General features: G+C 52.9%; 9 protein-coding genes across 9 annotated transcripts; 3 read left to right on the forward strand and 6 right to left on the reverse strand.

Moving 5' to 3' along the window:
• Window positions 1–820: 820 nt before the first annotated feature.
• Window positions 821–3,127, forward strand: PV07_03525 (uncharacterized protein). Its single transcript, XM_016390253.1, has one exon. The coding sequence runs from the start codon at window positions 1,005–1,007 to the stop codon at window positions 2,922–2,924; it is 1,920 nt and encodes a 639-aa protein (XP_016252155.1). The 5' UTR covers window positions 821–1,004; the 3' UTR covers window positions 2,925–3,127.
• PV07_03526 (E3 ubiquitin-protein ligase RSP5) lies at window positions 3,013–7,141 on the reverse strand. Its single transcript, XM_016390254.1, has 9 exons — window positions 6,531–7,141; window positions 6,453–6,475; window positions 6,356–6,394; window positions 6,199–6,304; window positions 6,012–6,145; window positions 4,783–5,959; window positions 4,294–4,725; window positions 3,842–4,237; window positions 3,013–3,779 (listed from the first exon to the last, which is right to left on the reverse strand). The coding sequence occupies exons 1-9, from the start codon at window positions 6,551–6,553 to the stop codon at window positions 3,680–3,682; spliced, it is 2,430 nt and encodes an 809-aa protein (XP_016252156.1). The 5' UTR covers window positions 6,554–7,141; the 3' UTR covers window positions 3,013–3,679.
• PV07_03527 (uncharacterized protein) lies at window positions 7,134–8,743 on the reverse strand. Its single transcript, XM_016390255.1, has 4 exons — window positions 8,425–8,743; window positions 8,092–8,354; window positions 7,863–7,950; window positions 7,134–7,807 (listed from the first exon to the last, which is right to left on the reverse strand). The coding sequence occupies exons 1-4, from the start codon at window positions 8,488–8,490 to the stop codon at window positions 7,604–7,606; spliced, it is 621 nt and encodes a 206-aa protein (XP_016252157.1). The 5' UTR covers window positions 8,491–8,743; the 3' UTR covers window positions 7,134–7,603.
• Window positions 8,744–8,946: 203 nt separating this feature from the next.
• On the forward strand, window positions 8,947–10,839 carry PV07_03528 (uncharacterized protein). The gene is made up of 2 exons (XM_016390256.1): window positions 8,947–9,478; window positions 9,539–10,839. The coding sequence occupies exons 1-2, from the start codon at window positions 9,058–9,060 to the stop codon at window positions 10,471–10,473; spliced, it is 1,356 nt and encodes a 451-aa protein (XP_016252158.1). The 5' UTR covers window positions 8,947–9,057; the 3' UTR covers window positions 10,474–10,839.
• A 50-nt stretch (window positions 10,840–10,889) lies between these two features.
• PV07_03529 (uncharacterized protein) lies at window positions 10,890–12,338 on the reverse strand (the record flags this gene model as incomplete). The annotated part of the gene is made up of 1 exon (XM_016390257.1): window positions 10,890–12,338. One exon carries the CDS (start codon window positions 12,336–12,338, stop codon window positions 10,890–10,892), a length of 1,449 nt encoding a protein of 482 aa, XP_016252159.1.
• Window positions 12,339–12,959: 621 nt separating this feature from the next.
• On the reverse strand, window positions 12,960–14,651 carry PV07_03530 (uncharacterized protein; the record flags this gene model as incomplete). The annotated part of the gene is made up of 1 exon (XM_016390258.1): window positions 12,960–14,651. One exon carries the CDS (start codon window positions 14,649–14,651, stop codon window positions 12,960–12,962), a length of 1,692 nt encoding a protein of 563 aa, XP_016252160.1.
• A 230-nt stretch (window positions 14,652–14,881) lies between these two features.
• On the forward strand, window positions 14,882–17,967 carry PV07_03531 (uncharacterized protein). The gene is made up of 2 exons (XM_016390259.1): window positions 14,882–17,590; window positions 17,642–17,967. Exon 1 carries the CDS (start codon window positions 15,226–15,228, stop codon window positions 17,452–17,454), a length of 2,229 nt encoding a protein of 742 aa, XP_016252161.1. The 5' UTR covers window positions 14,882–15,225; the 3' UTR covers window positions 17,455–17,590; window positions 17,642–17,967.
• PV07_03532 (uncharacterized protein) lies at window positions 17,880–18,539 on the reverse strand (the record flags this gene model as incomplete). Its single annotated transcript, XM_016390260.1, has 1 exon — window positions 17,880–18,539. The coding sequence occupies one exon, from the start codon at window positions 18,537–18,539 to the stop codon at window positions 17,880–17,882; it is 660 nt and encodes a 219-aa protein (XP_016252162.1).
• PV07_03533 (uncharacterized protein) lies at window positions 18,518–19,365 on the reverse strand (the record flags this gene model as incomplete). The annotated part of the gene is made up of 3 exons (XM_016390261.1): window positions 18,518–18,826; window positions 18,951–19,195; window positions 19,269–19,365. The coding sequence occupies 3 exons, from the start codon at window positions 19,363–19,365 to the stop codon at window positions 18,518–18,520; spliced, it is 651 nt and encodes a 216-aa protein (XP_016252163.1).
• Window positions 19,366–20,823: the final 1,458 nt, after the last annotated feature.

Raw genomic sequence — 20,823 nt, forward strand, 5'->3', positions numbered from 1 at the left:
AACAGCGAATGAACCGCGCTTCGGTCAACGCAATCCTCGTGGCAGAGAGCAAGCTTTGGGATGTCCTCTGCTCTGTGTTCCGTCCTGATACGAATGATGGTGTTTGTGAGGTCAATTCGAGCTGTGGCTTCCCCAAGCATGTCCGAATTCACAATCACACATGTTTTGTTGTCCCGATAACGTCGCCTCTGACTTTATCCCAGTCAATGCTTTTATCCAGCTCTTCGTCCACTAATCCCACAATTGTGATGTTATCGCCCCTCACGAGGTACAACCCATGGCTGACCTGGGAGCTCGGTTCGGGATCATCTGCCGGCCGGATGATACGCTCGACAGTCTCGTTGAGAACGATGTTGGTGACTTGATCGCAGGAGAGCAGTGTGCCAACAAGGGTTCGTCCGTCGACTGTAATGACCAACACTTTTTCTGCAACGAGGGAGTGTCAGTGATAGATGCGGGGATGTGGTGGGTTGGGTTGGTAGGCACGTACTATCAATGTAGGGTTGGAGGGACATGACGAGAGTCGATCAGCCAAGACAGTCGCAGGCACGCGAATATGTCGATGAAAGGGGGAAAGGGGGGAGGAGGTAGGCGCCCGGACAGCGACGGCGTGGGTGGTGGGTGGTAGAGTCAGTCAAAGTCAACAGCCATTCTCTATCATCGTTGCTGGCGAGCGACACAAAAATTATGGACCTGGCTCGCTGAGAATCCTCGGGCGCGGCAGATCTTCAGCCTGGTGCAGCCTCGTCGCTGGTTAGCCAACCACAATCTCATCCATTCGGAAACTCCAAGGCACATTCCGCCACCATTCGTCATGTGTGATAATATCCCCTCAGCTCCCCCTGAGATCCGTAGAGGGCAGGTCAGCTCTGTGTCCTCCATAGCTTTCTGCAGGATATCATGACAAGGGCAACATATGCTACAATACCAGTCGACGACTGCGGTCCTTGAGGAGCGAGCATAAGGCGCCCAAGCATACCACTTCCCCTCAACCCGTACAAACCATGGCTGCTATGGAAGGGACTTCTTCTCCAAGTCTAGAGTCACTGCTTTCGCTGTGGCCGATTGCCTCGACGTTAAGCCAATATCTCCCGGTAGGCGATCTCATTACTCTGGCTCGACTGAACGTTGCACTGCGAGCTGTGCTTCATGCGTTCGAAATACCGGAGATCACCTCGATGCCTAAGGACTCTTGTTTCGTCAGGACGGAACTGAACATCGGTCGTCACGCAACACCCTACTGGCAGAGTCTCAAAGGGCGGTCTCCTTTCGAATGCTCATCCCAGATCCACACGAAAGGCCCCGAACCAAAGCCTTGTCGATACTGCTCGAGACCCATTTGCGACGCTTGCATTGTCCGTTCCTCTTTCGCCCGAGGGCATGAGAATACCTTCCAAAACAGAGTTCGACATCTATGCAAGGATTGCTGGCGCTCGGGCAATCCGAGCAGAACGCAACGCTTCCCCCTTGATGGCCCGTCAGAATCGACGGCGAAAAGGAAATGGTATGATCCCGAAGACAGTACCAGAGATTACTGTATTTGTACACTCAAGGACGATGGATGGCTCTGTATTGAGTGCAAAGACTCGCAAAACTGGGAGGCCATATCCTCCGCCGACACAGAGTGCCACGGTCAAGATTGTAAAGCACTTCTTGACGCAGATGATAAAGACCGAAGGAGAATCTGCCTCTGGTGCAACAAAGGCTTACCCAGACAAATCGGGGGTACAACTCGATACTACTGGAACCAGAAAATGATCGAAGCGAGGGCTCGAAATGCTGCATCACGTCAGGCAGACTTGGAGGAGTATAACCGGAGACGATTAAAACTGATGAGAATGTCACGCAGGGAGATGCGGGGCGACGAGGCCGTCAAGGACGATCCAGACGCTGACCTCCCACAATTCGTCAGGCATCTCGATACCGTCAACTATCGGAGCTACATGTCTGAATCAGCGGCGCCGAGCGGCGACGCCGTCTACGGCTCCAAGAGAGGCTACTGGAGGTACACCAGGGAGTTTCTTTTAGAGATGAGAGGCCGCTGTGGACAAGTGCCTGTACCCAGGCAACTGAACGCCCCTGACATTACCGAAGACGGAGGCCTGCGCTTCGCTCGGACCAATGCAGAAATGACGGAAGACTTCTCGTCGCTTGCACGGGCGGTGCCTCGCATGCCAGGGGACCGCCTAAGACAATGGTGTACATTTAAAGTTCTTGTCCTTGAGCATCTCCTCGTGGAAAAACTCAGCTACCAAACCACTCAGCAGACCATGCGTGACGAGTACGGGTTTGACGCCAGCGTGGAGGAATATCACACCGTGATGCGTGTCTGGAATACTCAGGACGCAATCAAGGAGCACCGCCGGAAATCGCTCGATCGAGAAGGCGAGGAAGCCATGAAAAGCAAAGGCCGCTCCCTCGCCAAGCATGTCCGCGAGATCATGGACAGGGACACGGTCCTCCTCGCGGAAGATGGTGGTGACTTGAGGCCCCAGAGTTCGCCGGAGTCATCAGAGGCAGACCCGGGCGATTATGAGCTGACAAGCTGGCGACGAGGAAGCGGCACCAGCGCCGACCAGGGACAACAACCCTCTAACTCGGATGGTGAAGCCGAGTCCGCTCTGAAGAGGAAGATGAGGCAAGACAGAGAATCGTCGCGCGCTCAAGCGTATGCCCAGGTGTCATCGTCCCCCGCTCGATCACGTTCAAAATTGGTCTCTCAGCCATCAAATGAGGTCGACGATCAAAGCAACGACGACACGCCTGTCACTTCTGCACCGACGCCCACCACGCAAGTGGCACATGCCGAAGGAGTGCTCGTGGACCCGTCATTCGACGGCGAGGTTAGCTCCCCGCCACACCGCGAGGAGGACGATGAGGACGAACCGCCGCCATATACAGCCAATGGGTGGGTATGGCCCTAGGAAGGAGCAAGCCCAGGATCCAAGACTGGAAAACAGCGTGGCTGCAAGTAAAGGACAATAGAAGTGCTGCACTCTGGAGGCCTGGTTTCGCGCATGTGGAGATGTGGACTATAGAACCCTGTTTGAGCTCGCTTTATGACGACCTGATGCGCCATCTTCAGCAACTGATTACACTGCGTAGACATGAATGGAATGAATTTATGTAAAGGCTCGAGCAATTTTATACCCTCTCACCCTCAGTCCGGCTAGTTATTGACAACCTCAATGCGCCAGCTTCCTACCTCCTGACTTGCAATTCTCGTTCAACAGACCCAACTCGCTCGGTTACCGAGCCCCAACCGGGAGATGACAATGGACAGGAACACCTCTTTGCACTTCGCGGCTCATCGCTCGCGATCGGGGCACCACATTGATCTGTACAAGCGCATATTGTACTGAGGAAGCGACTCAAAACCAACCTTCTACCACCTTCCACCCTTCCTGGTCGGGCTTTGACAAACAAGCGGAATGCTCGACCAAGAAAGCACGCACGCATTCCTCCCTTCCAATTCGACCCGCTGTTGGTTGGGACGCAAACTGGAGTCCTCTCGTCTCATATCCAGCACTTATATTCCGGCCTCACCGTTGCAATCCCATCATTACCCTTATTGCAAATGAGGCCTTTGCACTCCGCCAGCACAGCCAATGCTCGTTTCATCTGTAGTTTTCCATCGACAGCAATGTCTCGAGCAGACCTCAGAAGATTATGAACTCGATTATTCTTGGCCGAAACCTAGCGTTTCTTCTACCGCAGTGGACAGTTTGCTTTGAAGGGCATCGTAGCTCTTGTATGGTGGGAGATCGAGGCGATTGAAACTGGTTTTGGGTTAGCGGATTCACTCACGGTCTCAAGGACGACTGGAAAGAGCGAAACATACCAAGTATGACTCTTCGGCAACGCATTAACCTCACCGGCCTTCTCAATCGTAAATCTTCTGGGGCCATCGCTGCCCTGCAAATCCTTGAATCCGTTGACGGGAATGCGACTAGTGCCTGTGGCGAATTGCAGCAGTCGAGATTTCTGCTCGGCATCCCACGATCGGATAACCTTCCAGAAGTTCTGGATCACTTCGTCTTGCTCCTGGTATCCGCGGTAGTCTGTATGTTTCTTCCAATCGTCCACATCAATGTCGGCAATACCGCCAATCAAAAGCTCAAGTTCGCGCTCGTCAAAGACGTTCACAAGGTCAGCGGGGATAAGCTCATTGAAACCCGTGATGAAGGCATTGAATTGTTCTTCGACCCGCTTCTGGATCTTCCACTCCGTGAGGAGTCTAGATAAAGTTTAGAACTTTTACCCCAAGTCTGCAGGATTGGAATTGATACTCACTCGACATATTCTCTCTTATTCTCATTCGTGACTGCGATGTCTCGACCACCGGGTTTCAGGTCAATCGTCTTTGTTTCGCCGAATTGTTCGTCTTCAATCGAGAAGGTTTGATCGAGGACGTCGGTGATATCGTTTTCAAGCATCCACGTCAAGTTCTTGTGGTATTCTTCATCCACGCCTTCCATGTCGTTGATAGTGACTTTCTTTCGTAGCATCATCTTGTAAAATGCTCCAATGAAGAAGGAGTCTAGGAATCGGCGATGGAAGATCGCAAGGCCCACCACTCGCCCGATGAATTTGAAGTAGTTGAGATGCTCTGGGTTGATACCAGAATGAGGATTGATCTGAAGTGTATAGTTGTCGTGCGCCGAGTATTCGAACAGACAGTAGAACGGATTGAACATTTCATGTGAAAGGAGGAAGAAGAACTCGCTGGTTTAGCGTTAGCAATGGGGAGAACAACGATCTTCAGGAGGGTTGAATCCCTACCGAGAAAGGCCACCATAATCCAGACCGTCTTCTCCGTCGAACTTGATCATTAGTCGTTTCTTGAGATCGGTTGCGCTTTGGCGCATGATTTCAGCATACGAGTCCTCAAAGATAGCGCCACGGCGGACTTTGATGTGGCACTGGCCAGAGAGGATTCTCAAAGCAGGCTGCGACCGGAAATAGATCAGCTTCCGCCTGAAGTCACGTTTGTATTGCGGCACGCCCTGGTCCAAGGAAGAGGGCAATCTGGGATCGTCCCAGGTCGTGGTCTTGGTGTTGTGATCCACGAAATATACACGGGCGGTGTTAGTCAGTCGCATCTCCCACCCACTAGGCAATGGTCCCAATTGCGAAACCGGCTGCTGTTGGATAGTGGTGTTGTTCCCAGACGGGTTGTTGCCGTACATCCTAATGTACTGTTGCCTTCTAGGATCCACCCAGGTTGTGGTTCTAGTATTGTGGTCAACAAAATAAGCTCTTCCTTCGGGAGTGTGCCTCTGTTCCCAGCCAGCAGGAAGTTCGCCAGTCCCTGCGGTTGTCGCGCCTGTAGCCATCATTGACACAGCGTTCGGTTGCTGAGGAGAACCTCGAGACTCCTGCAGGTTGGGGGAGTTGGCTCCCGTACGGTCCTCCGGCAGCATACGGTTTTGGTGTCGGGCACGTTCCATCTGCATATTGGCCTCGACGCGGTTGCGTGCTTCGGTCTCGCTCATGTGGTTGGAAGGCCGGGTCCAAGTCGTGGTTCTGGTATTATGGTCAACATAATAAGTCCGGCCCAGGTTGTCTTCTCTCCGCTCCCATCCAGCTGGCAAACGACCCTGGCTATCTTCGAAAGAGCTGAAGCCTCCAGATCTCCCGGCACCAGCACCAGCACCAGCACCGTTGGGCTGGGGTTGAGTGCTATTTCCATTAACTGCAGTGTTAGACGATCTCGCTTCCCCTGAGCCAGAAGTAGCAGTTCGCGACGCCGGGCTTCTAGACCGAATGGGCAACGCCTGATTGACGTTGGTGCTGCTTCCGGCGTATGGGTTTGAGCCGTTCACACTGGAAGCGGTGCTCGGGGGAGGTCGATTTTGCTGCGGTGGAGGGCTGGTGAGATTGGTAGATAGATTCACGATCAATTTCCCGTGGACGACGAGGTTGTCAGTGGACTTCTTAAGATCCTTCGTAAGCATCTCTAGTCGAAGTTTAGCATGTGATACCAGTATTAGATAAAGTACCGTGCGTACCGTCTCCTCCCATTTCTAGGTCGATGACATCGCCGATGCGGATATTGATGACACCGAGGAAGCCCTGGTCCTTCTTCTTGAACTTCTTTTGGTCGAAGATTTGGATCGCCAGTATGCTATCCTCTGTGACTCTCCTAACCAGTAGTCAATATTTTGTTCCTGCAGTCGATGGCCATGTGTCACCCACATGTCAAAGACTTCGTTCCAGTAGGGATTCAGTGTCTTCCTGATGACTGAAGTTGTCTTTGTTTGCTCTCCCGAAATGGTTGCGACCGCAAAAGGGTCGGGGAACCCTGAATCCTCTCAGTGACCACAATTTTGCTTCTGGATGTATCACTACTCACGGAAGACATCTCTTTTGTACAAGCCATCAGCCGCGATGACTGGATAGGGTTAGTTTTCACGGCACGTATGGGCGAAGGGAAATAATGGAGGTCATACTTGTGACTCGCAGATTAGGCTCTCTGTGCCATCGCAGTTAGTATCTTCTGGTATGGATGAACATCGAGGGACACGTACGCTGGCAGGTTTGCTTCAGGCATCTTAGTTGTTCAACCACTGGGAAGCGCCCCAGGTTCGCAGCCTGCGGACAGCTCTCGTGCGGCGGCGGGGTAGATTGGGGGCAGGATCCGTTACAAAGACGACAACCCAGCAAAAATCGGCTCGATAGTGACAATGGCAGTATGTGTAGAATCGAAGGTAGTTGAAGGACTTGATGTCCACAGGGGTCGCAGAACGTCGCCCTGATCGTATTCGCAAGTGGCTTAATGGGTGAATGAGCGGCGGGTTTGGAGAGTCAACGAGGCGCAGCTCGACAGAGTGTGAGGCGCTAAGAGGTTTGCGGAAGAGGACGGGCAAGGACACACTCCACCTCGCTCAAGTCATGATTGCATAAGAGCTGAAAGGGCGTAATTACCAATAATGCCAACGTTGCAGTGGCAGCAGCAATGGCAATCGCGATGGTGTTCAACGGTGCTAGCAATCTGAGGCAGAGCGAAGGTCGATAATCCTCAGGCGGGACGGAGGTCCAAGTCGCACTTCCAAGTCTTGGTGGGTGGATTTTGCCGGGACCAGGCACTACTGGAACGAGTCCCAAAGGTAGCCAGGCTTACATCATACCGGCCGCCGTCGAAAACTCGAGCACCGGGCAGTTTTATAAGTCCAACAACACACGCTGAATCTTAGGGCAAGGAAAGATCCCGCTCATCAGGACCAAATCCTCATGCCATTATTAATCTGCGTATTGTCTCAACTGTAGAGAGATTTGGTCGCAGTTGCAGTGACGTCCTTGGATCTCAGCCCATGTTGATTCCATAAATCTTACAAAAGCCTTCAGGCCCCAAGTCCCCTTCCAATATTGATTTGAGAAGCCCAAGTATTGATGAGCCATTAATTCCAGCGTGCCACTTGAAAAATGTGGTAGGTCGCAGTTGACCCAATGCTGGGCCCCAATATGCTGGAAAAGCTCAGCGCCAATGCTGCTAGCATTCCTTGTTGTCTCGGCCGTGAACTCTTTGGCCCTGAACAGTGTCGCGTGCCTCGTCGTGGACAAGTTGGTGGAAGCCGAAACAAGAGTTTTTCTCAATCTTCTCTTAGTACGGTGCATATCCACGGCCACGCCCTCTGAAGCCGCCTCGAGGGGCGCCTCGTGGAGCACCATAGCCACCGCCAGCGAATCCCCCATAGCCTCCACCGAAGCCGCCTCGTCCGCCAAATGACCCTCGAGCACCACGCGCGGGGCCTCCTCTTCCTCTGCCTCGAGTCATACCCGGAAGGTTTGTACGCTTTGGCACGACCTGAATTATCTTGTCAGTACCATCTTCCGAAGCCAAAGCAAGATGCGTCGCTGACCTTGAGGTTACGGCCACGGAAGACGCTTTCATTCAGCACCAATGCTTGAGCCACCAGCCCTGGATCCGAGAATTCCACATATGCATACCTGCGCGATAGTTCCATTAGCAATCCATCTCTTGCCAGGCAGCATGAAATGATTTTTGTCTTTGAAGTCTTGAAAGAACAGCATCCAGCTCTTGAACAAGCCTTATGCATGATAGTGCTTGGAGTTATATTTTAGACCCACCCCTTTGGATGACCAGTAAACTTGTCCAGGAGGATGGTGACTCTGTTTATCGATCCTGGGCCGCTGGCGAAGTGTGCTTGGATCTCTTCAGGAGTTGCGCCGTAGTCCACATTGCCGACAAAGATGCTGCGTGCGTCCACATCTTCCCTGTCTTCTCGGGGGATATTCTCTGAGGATTGTTCGAGGTGACTTTGCATCTCGCGCAGTTTAGCAGCTTCCGACTCCATCTCGGCGACGCGCCTCTTCATGGCGGCAATCTCTTCCTATCGACACATGTGAGCACGAGATCATTTGACCGCAGGCGTGGTAGCCGGAGCGAAGATCCATCCTTACTTCTTCCTCACCACCATCTTCATGGCTGTCTTTGTGTTCATCTTTGACATCATGTTCGTCAGGCATGTTGGCTGTGGGGGTGAAGGCAAACGTGATGGTTTAAGCGTAGGTCAAAGTGATTCTATGTAAGGCGTGGTCGAGAGGTGTCTCTTATATGTCGAACAATTCGAGGACACAGGTCATGTGAAAATGGGGATTCGGTGGTGAATACAGACGTAGGTTGATTGCCCCGCGAGACAACAAAGAAAGTCGCGTCGTGATCGAAGTGAGGCACGTCTGGAGGGTGAAAATGCAGTGACGGGTTGATGACCGTTCGCAGCAGCAACAGACGCGAACAGGCCTCGAAAGGCGATTTGAGAGCCGCAATTTGGTCCCTGCCAAGCCAGCGGAAAACCTGGCCGCCGGTGCCGCTGCTTTTAGGCTCACAAGGCTGCGCAGGGCAATGATGTCAAGGCGCTGGTCTCCGTCTCTTCTCCGTCTCTCCGGGTCCCCATCGGGTCGGCATCTGGAGGCTTTGATAAGTGCCGATCTAAATATAAGATCTATTTCTCTTCGAATAATACTACTCTCTCTTCTCTTCCCCCATTCAGCAGAAGGTCTCCTCAACGCCGTCAAGGGGTTATTCGACGGGACATGACAAGCGAGAAAGATGGGGAGATCTCGGCCCTGAGCGATTCTCTCGACCAGCAACCGGCTCCCGCGACTAACCATACACCTGTTCGGCGGGATCTCACCTCGACTTGCAGGATTCTGGGGTGCTTTTTCGTTTTCTTCATCACTTGGGGTGTCGCTTCCTCATTCAGTGCCTATCAGGCCTTTTATCAGAAGGACTTGTTAGCCGCACATACGCCCTCCGTCATATCATGGATTGGCACGGTGCAGGTGTCATTGATGGGTCTCACAGGGATCGTTTCTGGGGCCTTGTATGACCGAGGCTATATTCGAACGTTGTTGGTTGTTGGTGGCTCACTGGTCACATTCGGCTTTATGATGCTCAGCCTGGCCAAGGAATACTATCAAGTCATTCTGGCCCAGGGCGTCTGTATTGGGTTCGGTACGTATTCGGTCACCCGTAATAGATTTGGCTTTGTTGTCATACTAACTAGTTTGTTAGGCAATGGAATGCTGTATATACCCTCGATAGCTGTGATCAGCCAGACCTTTACCGCCAAGCAGCGACCACTTGCCATCGGAGGATCATCGTCTGGGGCGGCCATTGGAGGCATCGTCCTGCCCATCATGTTCCGTCACTTACAACCCCAGATCGGCTTCGGGTGGACCAATCGCATCTTTGGTTTCATACTCCTCGGCATGGTAGTAGCCTCTTTCTTCCTACTCCGGCCAGACCCAACGCATAGACGCCCCAAGGGACAGCTATTCGACCCTTCTGCCCTTAAGGAGCCACCGTTCGTCGTTCTCTTGGTTGGGCTATTCTTTGTCTTCCTGGGATATTGGGTCCCGCTGATCTATATTACACCATACGCCCAGTTCTCCATCAAAACGAATGTCTCGTACGCGTTTTACCTCCTCGCCATTCTGAATGCCGGAAGCTTCGCAGGCCGGATCCTCCCCGCCTTTGTCGCACACAGACTCGGTCCAGCTGTTGTCCTCTCCGCCGGCAGTATCAGTCTCGGAATACTGATATTGGCCTGGATCGGGATCCACGACGTTCCCGGCGTCACCATATGGGCAATCTTGGTGGGGTTTATGGCAGGCATTACAGTAGCGATCCCTGCTGCGGTGGTGCCGATGCTCTCACCAACACCAAGTGTCGTGGGAGCGAGGACCGGAATGGCATGGTCAGGTTCCGCATTTGCGGGCTTGATCGGTGGACCCATCGCCGGCGCGCTTGTCAATACGGCGACGGACGACTACGCACATGGTCAAGCCTTTGGAGGCGCGGCCAGTTTGTTCGGCGGCCTGCTGCTCATATACCCTGCAGTGACTATTGCAAGAGGGAACAAGCGTTATCAAAAACCCCAACCACCAGTGCATGATATTGAGATTACTTCTCCACCTATCGAGGGCGAAAAAGTGGTATCAGCATGAAATTGTTAAAGGGTCCCCAATCGCTCTCGAGACAGCCTCTCACTAGTCACAATCACGAAATGTGCCTGGACCTCTGGCATTCGTCGGGCTTGCAGGACGCCGAATTACAGACTGAGCAGCGAACAAGTGGCCGGGTCAGCCCTCTAGCACAGTCAATGGGAATTTGCACCTTGCCTTGTCGATCTAATCTGCAACTTTATGATGAACGGGGAATCTGACAGCATTTTAGCCAGTTGATATGTGTATGTTGCACTTTGCTTCTATTTGCACATGCGCAGATGACTGTTTTCTAAAAAAAATTCCTGGCGCGGAAAGATACATATAGACATAGACATAGATATGTATATAATCTCAATGTCCATACGGTCATACGCATCTCACGTTTCAACCCAACGCTTGCATTCACTCCTGTCTCCTCAGACCTTAGCCATCCACCGCCACCGCCACCCCAAACAAGCCCACCGACTGAGGATGAATGTCCCCATCCCCACGCCCGCGACAACACACATAAACCCGACCATAACTTCCGGGCCGGCCGCCTCCACGAGCTCTCCGCTAATTGGAATGCAGACGAGAGCCGCGAGACTGCCGATGAAATAGCACGTCCCGTAGAACCGTCCAAACTGATCGGCCTCGCAGAGTTGGCCTATGCATGCCGGAGTAAGCGCCATCCACGAGCCGGTGCCAAAGCCAAAGAGCGCAACGAAGACGTATAGCGCGACCAGAGAGGTGTGGCCTAGCGGGAGCCAGACAGCGAGCATGAGGATCAAGGTGAAAAGGATCATGAACAGGAGGGTGTTGAAGCGACCCACAAAGTCGGACACATAGCCCGGGATGATCCGTCCGAAACAAGACGAGGCGTTGAGGACTGATATGATATAGAATCCTGTATCGTGCGGGAACTTGTCGCCGTAGTTCGCGTAGGTTGGGAGAATGCCCAAGGCACCAAACAAAACAATTTCGAACCCAAAGACGCTGATCGTCAAAAAGGTGAATTTCAGGTCGCCAAACAATCCTAACGATATGATTGCCTGTTTCCGTGCTTCAGGCGATGGCGGCAAGCGCGGCTTCATCAACACATTGGCGATAACCAAGCACGCCAGGAACAAAAATCCCAGGATACGCATGGACCACGCATACCCATATTTCGGAAGGGTAGTCCTCAGGATCAGGGGAATCGTGACGCCGCCGAAGCTCGATCCCACCATTGCAATCCCATGCGCGAGCCCTCTCTTCCGCTTAAACCAGTGGCTCACCACAGCCAAACTCGTTGTAGTCAATGTCGCCCCAGCAGCTCCACCCAGGAATCCAAGGCAAAGTAGAAATTGCCAATACTTTTCGCACTCTGCCAACAGAAAGACCATGACCACGTAACTGGTACTTCCCAACAATGCGATCCACCGTGGACCATACCGGTCAAAGAGAGGGCCGACCCAGATGCCTAGTCCTAGTGCCAAGTAGACAAAGACTGAAGGAATCCAGCCAATGTCGCGGGACGTGTAGGTTGAGAGTTGGTGCATCTGAAGGTATTCTTGGATTGTGCCAATGGACACCATGAAGCCGAACGATGCGAATAGAGCGAGGAAAGCACCGGTCAAGACAAGCCAGGCTTGTAGGCCACCTTCAGGGAAAGCGTCGTTTGGTCCATTCCTTGATTCTGGCTCGTTAATGTCAAACGCTGTAATCTGTTGCTCAGCATCGCTGTAGGTATAAGCTTCTTTCTGGATGTTAAGGGCAATCTGCGTTTTGGCCTCGGCGCCTGTATGGTTCGGTACTGCGTCACCCTCGGCAAGAAATACCACGTCTTGACGTTCTGGGTTGTTAGATTCTACCTGCTGAATGACAGGGAGTGAGGCTGTGTCCATCGGGGTCGGGATAGGTGTCAAACTCCTTCAGCAACAGCTCAGAGGGAAGCAGAAAGCAGTCAACCTCTGCAGTGCCTCTTGAATTCAGCAAACCCACGATCGTCATCACGCCCTTCGCAAGCGCTACTTGTCGACTGAAATTTTGTGCAACCAGTATGTGGGGGATGAAAGTGGAGAGAGAAAGCATTACCAAGCCGCTCTTCTCCGTCGCCAAAGCGTCGCTCCAATCTCCATACCGATCTTGCCCTAGGGACGTAGCGTGCTGCATCAGTGCCGTAATTAGAATGCTGCCTTTCACAAGCATTTGCGTGAGGCATGGTGTTGGAAACCATTGAAACAGGGAGGCCACCTCGTCCACTGTCCATTGAGTGACCATGCCCACAACAGAACCATTGTACTCATCTTCACGGCTCAGACTTGCCTTTTTTCAGTCTTCATGAGTCGACTCGGCGGTTGCAGTCGCGTTCCGTGGGACTGCTGCATCCAGCTCAAGTCTCGTAGACCTCAGAAGTATCTGTGAATTGTCATCATAGCCGCTGCATCAGTGCTCGCTCTGGTCCTGGGAGTGGAACTGGTCGATTAGCTGGCGGCGCTTCCTGCTTTGCCATGCTGCTGAGAAGATCAGCTTCCATTGACTAAAATGTCTGTCCCTTTTGTCCTTCCTTTACCAACATCCATCTTTGCAGTCCTGGCGCCGAATTGGATGGCCCTCTTCCTTTCCGAAGCAACTCTCCGCATGCCTAGCTTCCACATGGCTAATCTCAGCAACATCTTCGACGGCTCAAGATCTTCAGGCTTATCTGGCCGATGGAATTCTTCATAATGCTTGGGAATTCTTTTGGACGATCTGAATCCGCATTTTTCCCATACCGGAAGATCCAGAGAAAACCTCACGAAATCTTCATCTAGATAAGGGTAACGCACCTCTTTACCCCAATGACTCAGAACACGGTCATCCCGACCCAAGTTGCGGGATCCGATTCGATTGAAATCTAGCTCGAGTTCGTCTATCAAGTCGAGAAATCCGCCTCGTGCAAATGCTGCAGCGTGTCGCGAATATCCAGCATATAACTCATCTGCTCCCAAGCCTGAAAGAAGGACTCGAGCCTGGGAGGTGTAGAGTTCGTTGGATGACTGCTGTACATTTGCATTTTCGGATAAACCTCCTCTCCCCTCGGCAGCAAAGAAGAGTGCCATGGTGATAGACAAGTCCATCTCCGTCTTGTGAGGGTGCATCAGTTGTTGAATGCTGGCTTTGCAAGCTTGTGACTCCTTGTAAGGCACATCAACTGCCACGAATCTCCAGGTTCGGTCTGGACACACTTCGCAAAGTTCTGTGAAGCTAGAGCGACCCGTGATCCTGTCGGGGCAGAACTCATAGGCTGAATCTGTAGTGTCGTTCCTCGCGGCTAGTGACCGTGGGTTTTCAAATGCCACATTCAACAGATCTATAGCTTCTGATTTGGGGAGAAGATCATGCGCAAGGCGGGCGAGCAGTGAACAGTCCAAGCCTCCTGAGAAGAGTATGGCGATTTTCGGAGAATGTGGCATGCCCTGGCGGTGGTGATGATCTGGAATGTCCAAGAGTCTTAGTTTTAGAGCAGCATTCAATAACTGCAGGAAGCGATCGACACTTTTTGCAGTTGGCATCGATTCAAGAAGCTCCAAATGACCAGCCCTGTTGATCACGGGGGGTATGATTTGCCATGGAAGTTCGCCACGGGTGATTCGACTGTGTCTTAGAGAGACAAAATGGATAGTACTAGTGGACACCTCTTCATCCAGTACATCAACAGGTGTAACGCCAATACTACAAAGCGTCAGTGAATCCCCATCGTCATGACTAGTGAGCAAAGAACGACGCCCCAGCCGGTCTCTCCCATAGAAGACGGTTGCATGCGTAGCATCATAGAAGACAAATGCAAAAGGCCCGGCTATGTTTGTCAGCACTCGAGCAATTCGCTGCTGATAGTCACCGTGTTCAGTCGACTGCGAGGCATGCAAGAGAAGATCAAAGATCTGGATCGAGTCGTTTCCATCTACTCTGACTCCGTCCACTTTCCATGCCTCGCCATTCCAGCAGAGGATGGAGCCCGAAGGGCGGTCCTGTAGGGGTTGGATTTGAACCGAATCCCCTCGTAGAGCAAGGACAGATGAGACAAACGTCAAGTGCAGGTCGTCTAACTGCGGAAATGGAAGCCTGACGTTCAATTCTTTGTAGCTGTCGGGCCCACGTGCGTTGAGCTCATTCGCAGTAGGAGAATCAGGCCGGATCGCACGGTGTTTTGCAACCGAGAAAAAGATGCCGCACATAGGGCTGCTGCAGCAGATGCTGCCCGTTCGGATAGAGAAGCAGCTGTGCACTGGACTGGAGGTGGGAGATTTACATAGGCAGGAAGAAAAGCCGAGTGTGAACGAGAAAAGCGAGACTTGCCAAGAGATACAGAAGGCTGGCCAATCAGAAGCTGGCTAAGACAGATCCATGTCAAGTGTCCACATCCAACGCTCGGCTGGCATCCAGCTGCACGATTCCGCTTGGGAAACTCAAACTGCGCTGGCGGCCTTGCAGTATCTCCGACCATTATGCAAGGCTGCTGTTGTCATCGGAATCCTTGAGGAAGGGGGATAAGAGGAGTTGCACCTGCATTAAAAGGAGTCTCCTCGACCTTCTGCTTGAAAGTCCTCGTTTTCCTCCTCTTGACGACGTCCTGCCTCCTCGCTTAGGCCGCCGACCTTCTCTTCCCGTCGCGTGACGCCTCGTCAGCCTGTCCGTCCTTCACCATGAACCAACACTAGATCGGCGATCCTACGAGCCTTGAAACTGCCAACTTGAAAACATGCCACAGATCCTCTCAGACCGTCAACGCCCAGTCTAAGATAGTTGTCAATGTCACCTAACAGCAATCATGCAGCCATGGCCGCCAGCGAGAAAACCGTTTCGTCGGAAAACACGTCGTCCGACCTGATCGACTTGGAGCCAGAAGGGAGTGACGTTGCCATTGAACACAAGGTCTCCCACGGTGTATTCTCAGAAAAAGGAAAGGATCCAGACTTGGACGTGGCGGACAGGATACCAGATCTCCGAATTGGTGATCTCAAGACCGAGAGCAATCATGTCTCTCCTCCGAAAGTCCTTCCATCCACGCCTCCTCCTCCCGAGCCTCCTGCTGCCAGTGAGAAGCCGTACCTCGACCCGACTCCTAAAACCCCCGCGATCTCAAGGCACCCGTCGATGAGGACATCAGGCGAAGAATATGACGAGAAGGACCCGGCTTATAGCCAAGAATCACAGGACAATACTGGGGAACCACCGTTCCAGAAGTCCAGCAATGACCCCGATGTAGAATCAACGTCAGAAATCCAAAGTATCATAGATCAATTCGACGACGCCTCGGCAGCCCCTTCAAAGGAATCAATCATGTCCCCTCGGCACGAAATGACCGGGCCTATTCTAGGATCGGGTGGCAGTTTTCCACCCAGAAGATCTAGCCTCGAACCACTACGATCAAGGGATATGGACACGTTAGCTTCGCCAGTGATCTCCCATCATTCAGAAAAGCCTTTGCCCTCGCCGCCTTCTGGTGTCCTGAACCATGATTCAAGTCCGCTGAGAAGCCCTCCGATCAAAAGCCCAGCCCAGGCTTCATCGCCCTCGCTTCCGATGCAGCCACCACCTCCCGAACCCGAGCCCGAATTACCATTTGACTTTCATCGATTTCTGGAGCAGCTCCGGCATAAATCCGCAGACCCAGTGGCCAAATTCTTGCGCTCTTTCTTGACCGAGTTTGGAAAGAAGCAGTGGATGGTCCACGAACAGGTCAAAATCATTGGCGATTTTTTAGCCTTCATTACAAACAAAATGGCCCTTTGTGAGGTATGGCGAGAAGTGTCGGATAACGAGTTCGACAATGCCAAAGAGGGCATGGAAAAGCTTGTGATGAACAGGTTATATTCGCAAACATTCTCTCCCGCTATCCCACCGTCTCCTCCAGTCGCGCGATCGCGGTCCAGAGGAAGAAGGAAAGAACTGGAAAAGTCCCAGGCACCCGGGAGACGCGGTCAACACCAGGAAGATGTTGAACGAGACGAGATTCTCGCCCAGAAAATCCGGATTTACAGCTGGGTGCGAGAGGAGCATCTCGATATAGCGCCCGTCGGCCCGAACGGAGAGAGGTTTCTTAGACTGGCACAGCAGGAACTTCTCAAGATAAAGGGGTATCGAGCACCCAGAGACAAAGTCATCTGCGTCCTGAACTGTTGCAAGGTTATTTTTGGTCTGTTGAAAAATGCGAAGAGCTCCGACACTTCGGCAGATTCATTCGTGCCCCTACTCATTTACGTCGTCCTTCAGGCTAATCCAGAGAACCTCGTGTCAAATGTTCAGTACATTCTTCGATTCAGGAATCAGGACAAGCTTGGCGGCGAGGCGGGTTACTACCTGTCCTCCCTGTCTGGAGCAATTCAGTTTATCGAAAGTTTAGATCGGACGACCTTGACAGTTAGTGATGAGGAGTTTGAACGTAACGTCGAGAATGCTGTGGCAGCGATCGCAGAGCAGAATCGTCAGGCGGAACAATTCAGCCCAGTGGCCTCGACCATTGCCGAGAAATCATCGCTTGCTGAGCCAGAACTTACACCACGGAACTCAATGGATGTGACGTCCACCAGCCCTATACGACGAGATCCTAATCGGCAGTATAGCACCTCGGGAGACGGCTCCGACGACAGTGTAGCAGGTCTTTTGCGGACCATCCAGAAACCTCTCTCCACGATCGGCCGAATATTCTCTGACCAGGACTCATCATCTCAAGAACGCAGGCCGAGTCCAGCGCCTCAAGCGGCTCCGAGGCTGAATCCAAACATGTTCCAGCCGCCACCAGCCCAAGGTGCAGCAGTCCCTTCTTACGACGCCCAGGAAGCAGCGGCGAGACAGGCAAGCGCGGAAGCCGCGGAAGCTCGACGGATTTCCAGAGCCGAACACAGGACTGTGGTCGAGACCCTGTGTGGCATGTTTCCAAACCTGGACAAAGAGGTCATTGATGACGTGGTGCGGCAAAAGGAGGGAAGAGTGGGACTTGCCGTGGATGCTTGTCTTGCCCTGACTGCTGGGAGTTGAGCCTGAGGACTGCTCCAAGAGGTCATCGAAAACTTCTGGCCCGGAGAGATATCACAGGAACCGTATTCGAAGAGAAAGCCGCTCAGGGGGACGGTTTCGGAATTCGACAGAGGATGGATCTATTTCCTCGTTGCCGGTAAGTGGTCCTCTTGGGCATGGCGTCCTCCAGGATTAACAATATATCTAGATGGGCGCACGATCTGCCCCACGCTTATAAAGCGGGTTCCATTGTAAGGGGCCAGTCTTCATGATCAGCGACATTGGTAGAAACAGTGCGCCATCTATCCAGACTGGTGATATCGTGCCATAGTTACACGGTCGTTGTTTGAGCCTGGGACTATTCTTTGAACGGACGAGGCGAGTCCTGATCAGGTAGCAATGGCTACCTAGCATTTAAACCTAATACATTACCTATAAGCGCACCATCAGGCAATAGATAACCCGCAGATGGCGACGTGGAGGAGGGAGAATGCAGTCTGGAGCATAACACTTCCATCCCAACTTTGAAGCGCCGCCTTTGTGTCCTCAGCATAGTTTCCTCTGCCTGACTCTCCGCCGCGGTCATGTCTTTTTACCAGATATTCCCAAAACTCGCGTGCCGGAAAGGATGGTATTGTGAGGCATTCGTGGGGATAAGAGATTTCCGGGGCCGGAATGTTCAAAGGGAACGCCTCCACCACGCCACCGAAACAAGCACCAGATAAAAGACGGCCGGGATTTTGGGGTTGGTATCCGGGAATTCCGTGGCGGCCACGCCGGAGAACCCATTGAAAAGACCTCGTGGGGGATTCCGGCCTCGTCTCTTCACGAAATCGAGATTGGCCGAGAGAGCGATGGCCTGGTTTCTTGCGTGAACGTGGCTTGAAGTTCCTCCCCCTCCCCCTTTCCCCAAAAATGACTTTGTTCAGCAGGCTGATTGACTTCTGTGCTTGAAACAAGACAAGTGCGGCTTCGTGCGCCACGTCGTCGAAAGAGAGAGCCGCGAGATCGACCCTTCTGGCAATTAGCCCGGTGAAGAACCCATGGACCGGATGAAAAGGCCGATCCATGGGATCGACCTGTATTAGTAGAACAGATAGCCCCATTTGGCCGAGAAGTCCTTCCCAATCTTCCACGCCGTGGGGTCCCAGGACGCCGCGCCGGGGTTCAGGGTGAAGCTCGTCAGGCAGAACAAGTCGGCGAGGAACTCCTCCTCGTCAATGATGCCCATCAGCGTGATCATGTTGTCTCTCATCTTCGGAAAGGGGAACCGGTCGATCCAGGACGGGTGGATGGTGGTGAGTTGCAGCGCGGTAGGACGCAGCGACTCGGGGATGTCGGGTCCAACAGGGCTGGATTTGCTGGGGACAACGACAGAACAAGCTATTCCCATCTTTTCTCTCAGACATGGCAGTGGTCCCGTCAGCTCCTCACGTGGCAACGAAAAGGAAACCCTTGAAGATGTAAAAGGAGGTGATTCCCCGGAGGAGTCAAAGTCTCTTGAGAACAGCACTTACCATTGCACCGTTCTGGTACAGAGCACCATAGATGGAGGCAGAGATAGACGTGGTCACAAAGGTATCTGGCTTGCTCGTGGGCACAAGTGCCTGATGCGGCGCGAGGAGTCGAGGCACCTTGGGCGCAAGGCAAAGCGAGCCCGCTGGATTGGTCCTGTTTGGTGAGGCGTCCGAGTTGCTGTCGCAGCCTCGACTGTCAGGGCAGGATGCCACAACGGACTTTTTGGCCTCCGCCAGGCGTCTTCCTGTACCGGCGGCTCGTCAGTCAAAGACGTCGACCACTCGTACGGCAGGAAAAAGAGGTTAGTTGTAACGAACTCCTTGCCCGCTGAGCTAGTCTGTCTTGGATTTGCTTCCTCTTGCGCGGATCCTGGACACCAAACCAATTGTCGTCTTCGGCCCGTGCTCTTCCCATAGTGAGACGCGTTACGGGGACTTAGATGGTTTGGCTAAGCAGTGCACGTCATGCGAAGAACATGGGCACTGTTCGTGCTGGTGACAGGTTTGCAGACAATCAGAAAATAGGACGAACAAGGAGGATTTGGCTCCCGCCTCCAGTGCCTGGCCTTTTGATGCTAGCTTCAATTAGAGTAATGCTAAGTCGTCCATTGCAGAGACGAATATGGAGGTGTTGGCCCGAAGCATGGCGTTGAGATGGGAATTGAGTATGGTGGTCTGTGGTTGCACCGGGGACAGAAGTCGGTATTACTAAGGCAGGTGGTGAATTCGTCGTATTTGTGGAAGCCCCTAAATTCTGACTTTGTTCACTCCGCCCTATGCGACGATTCTGACATTGGTAATAAAATACCTAGGCATGAACATTATACTCGACGATTGCACCTACCGCGCTTTATGAAGTCGACAATTTGATCAGTCTCACCTGAAAAGTCCTGGCCGTGGACCACCATAAGAAAAGACCCATCCTCACGACTGACTTCTCAGCAGGACCCATCAGTCAATGCTCCATCTGCCCACAGAGCAATCTCCCCTGCGCCCTCTTTGTGCCAGATCATGTGCGACGTAAAATCGAAGGGAGAAAAGAAGGCTACCAGGCCCACGCTCCACGCTTTCCTGGAGTCCGGAGAACAGTGCGTTTATAACAAGGCTGTTGAGGCAGGGGACGCTGAAAAGTCTGGGGCACGAGGCCTGCTCTTGCTATTCTCTCCGATGCACCTTGGACACGTGCGGCCGCATTCGGATCCGATGTAGCCAGGGCGTCAACAGGCCAGCCATGCTGTGGGGGTCACTCAGGGTCGACCGGACCGTAGCTGGAGCAATGGGTGGATCGCCGCGGCGTTTGGCAAGGGCTTGCAGCTTGCCGCCGGCCGCCTAGACGACTGCAGGCACGGGCAGGCGTCAAAACATTGAGCGCTGAAAGAGAAAGTCAATCTAGATCGAAGGCTCCAGACGTCAGGTGCGGCGTTGGCTTTTGGTGGCTTCGCGAACAAGAACTCTTCGAGACGAGAGGCAGTCCAGTCCCTGGGAAAAAGCTAGGGATCGCGATGGCCACTGCCAATCCCTCTGGAGATACGAGCCTGGAGCGAACCTGATCGAACTCCTTCAACAGGAAATCCCCTTGGACCGTGTTGCCCTCGACGCTGGAAAACGTCTGGGCTCTCCTGACACAGGCGCTGTTGCCACCCCCGGATACAGACTCCTCAAAATGCCACCCCCCAGATGGGTTCATCAGGAGTTGGCGTTTGGCTTTTAATTCAAGGTTGAGACGGGGATTTTACGGAGTCTCCATGTCTTGGGGGAGAAAATAGACAGGGCCCCGAAGCAACGCCGCCATTTTGCTTTTGCAAAGCCTTTCCCTTGTTCGTCCACCGCTCTGGATGCCCTGAATTGATTCCCTTGCCTCATTCGTCAGCTT

This window comes from Cladophialophora immunda, assembly GCF_000835495.1.
Source record: "Cladophialophora immunda strain CBS 83496 unplaced genomic scaffold supercont1.2, whole genome shotgun sequence".
In the NCBI taxonomy this organism is placed as follows: domain Eukaryota; kingdom Fungi; phylum Ascomycota; class Eurotiomycetes; order Chaetothyriales; family Herpotrichiellaceae; genus Cladophialophora; species Cladophialophora immunda.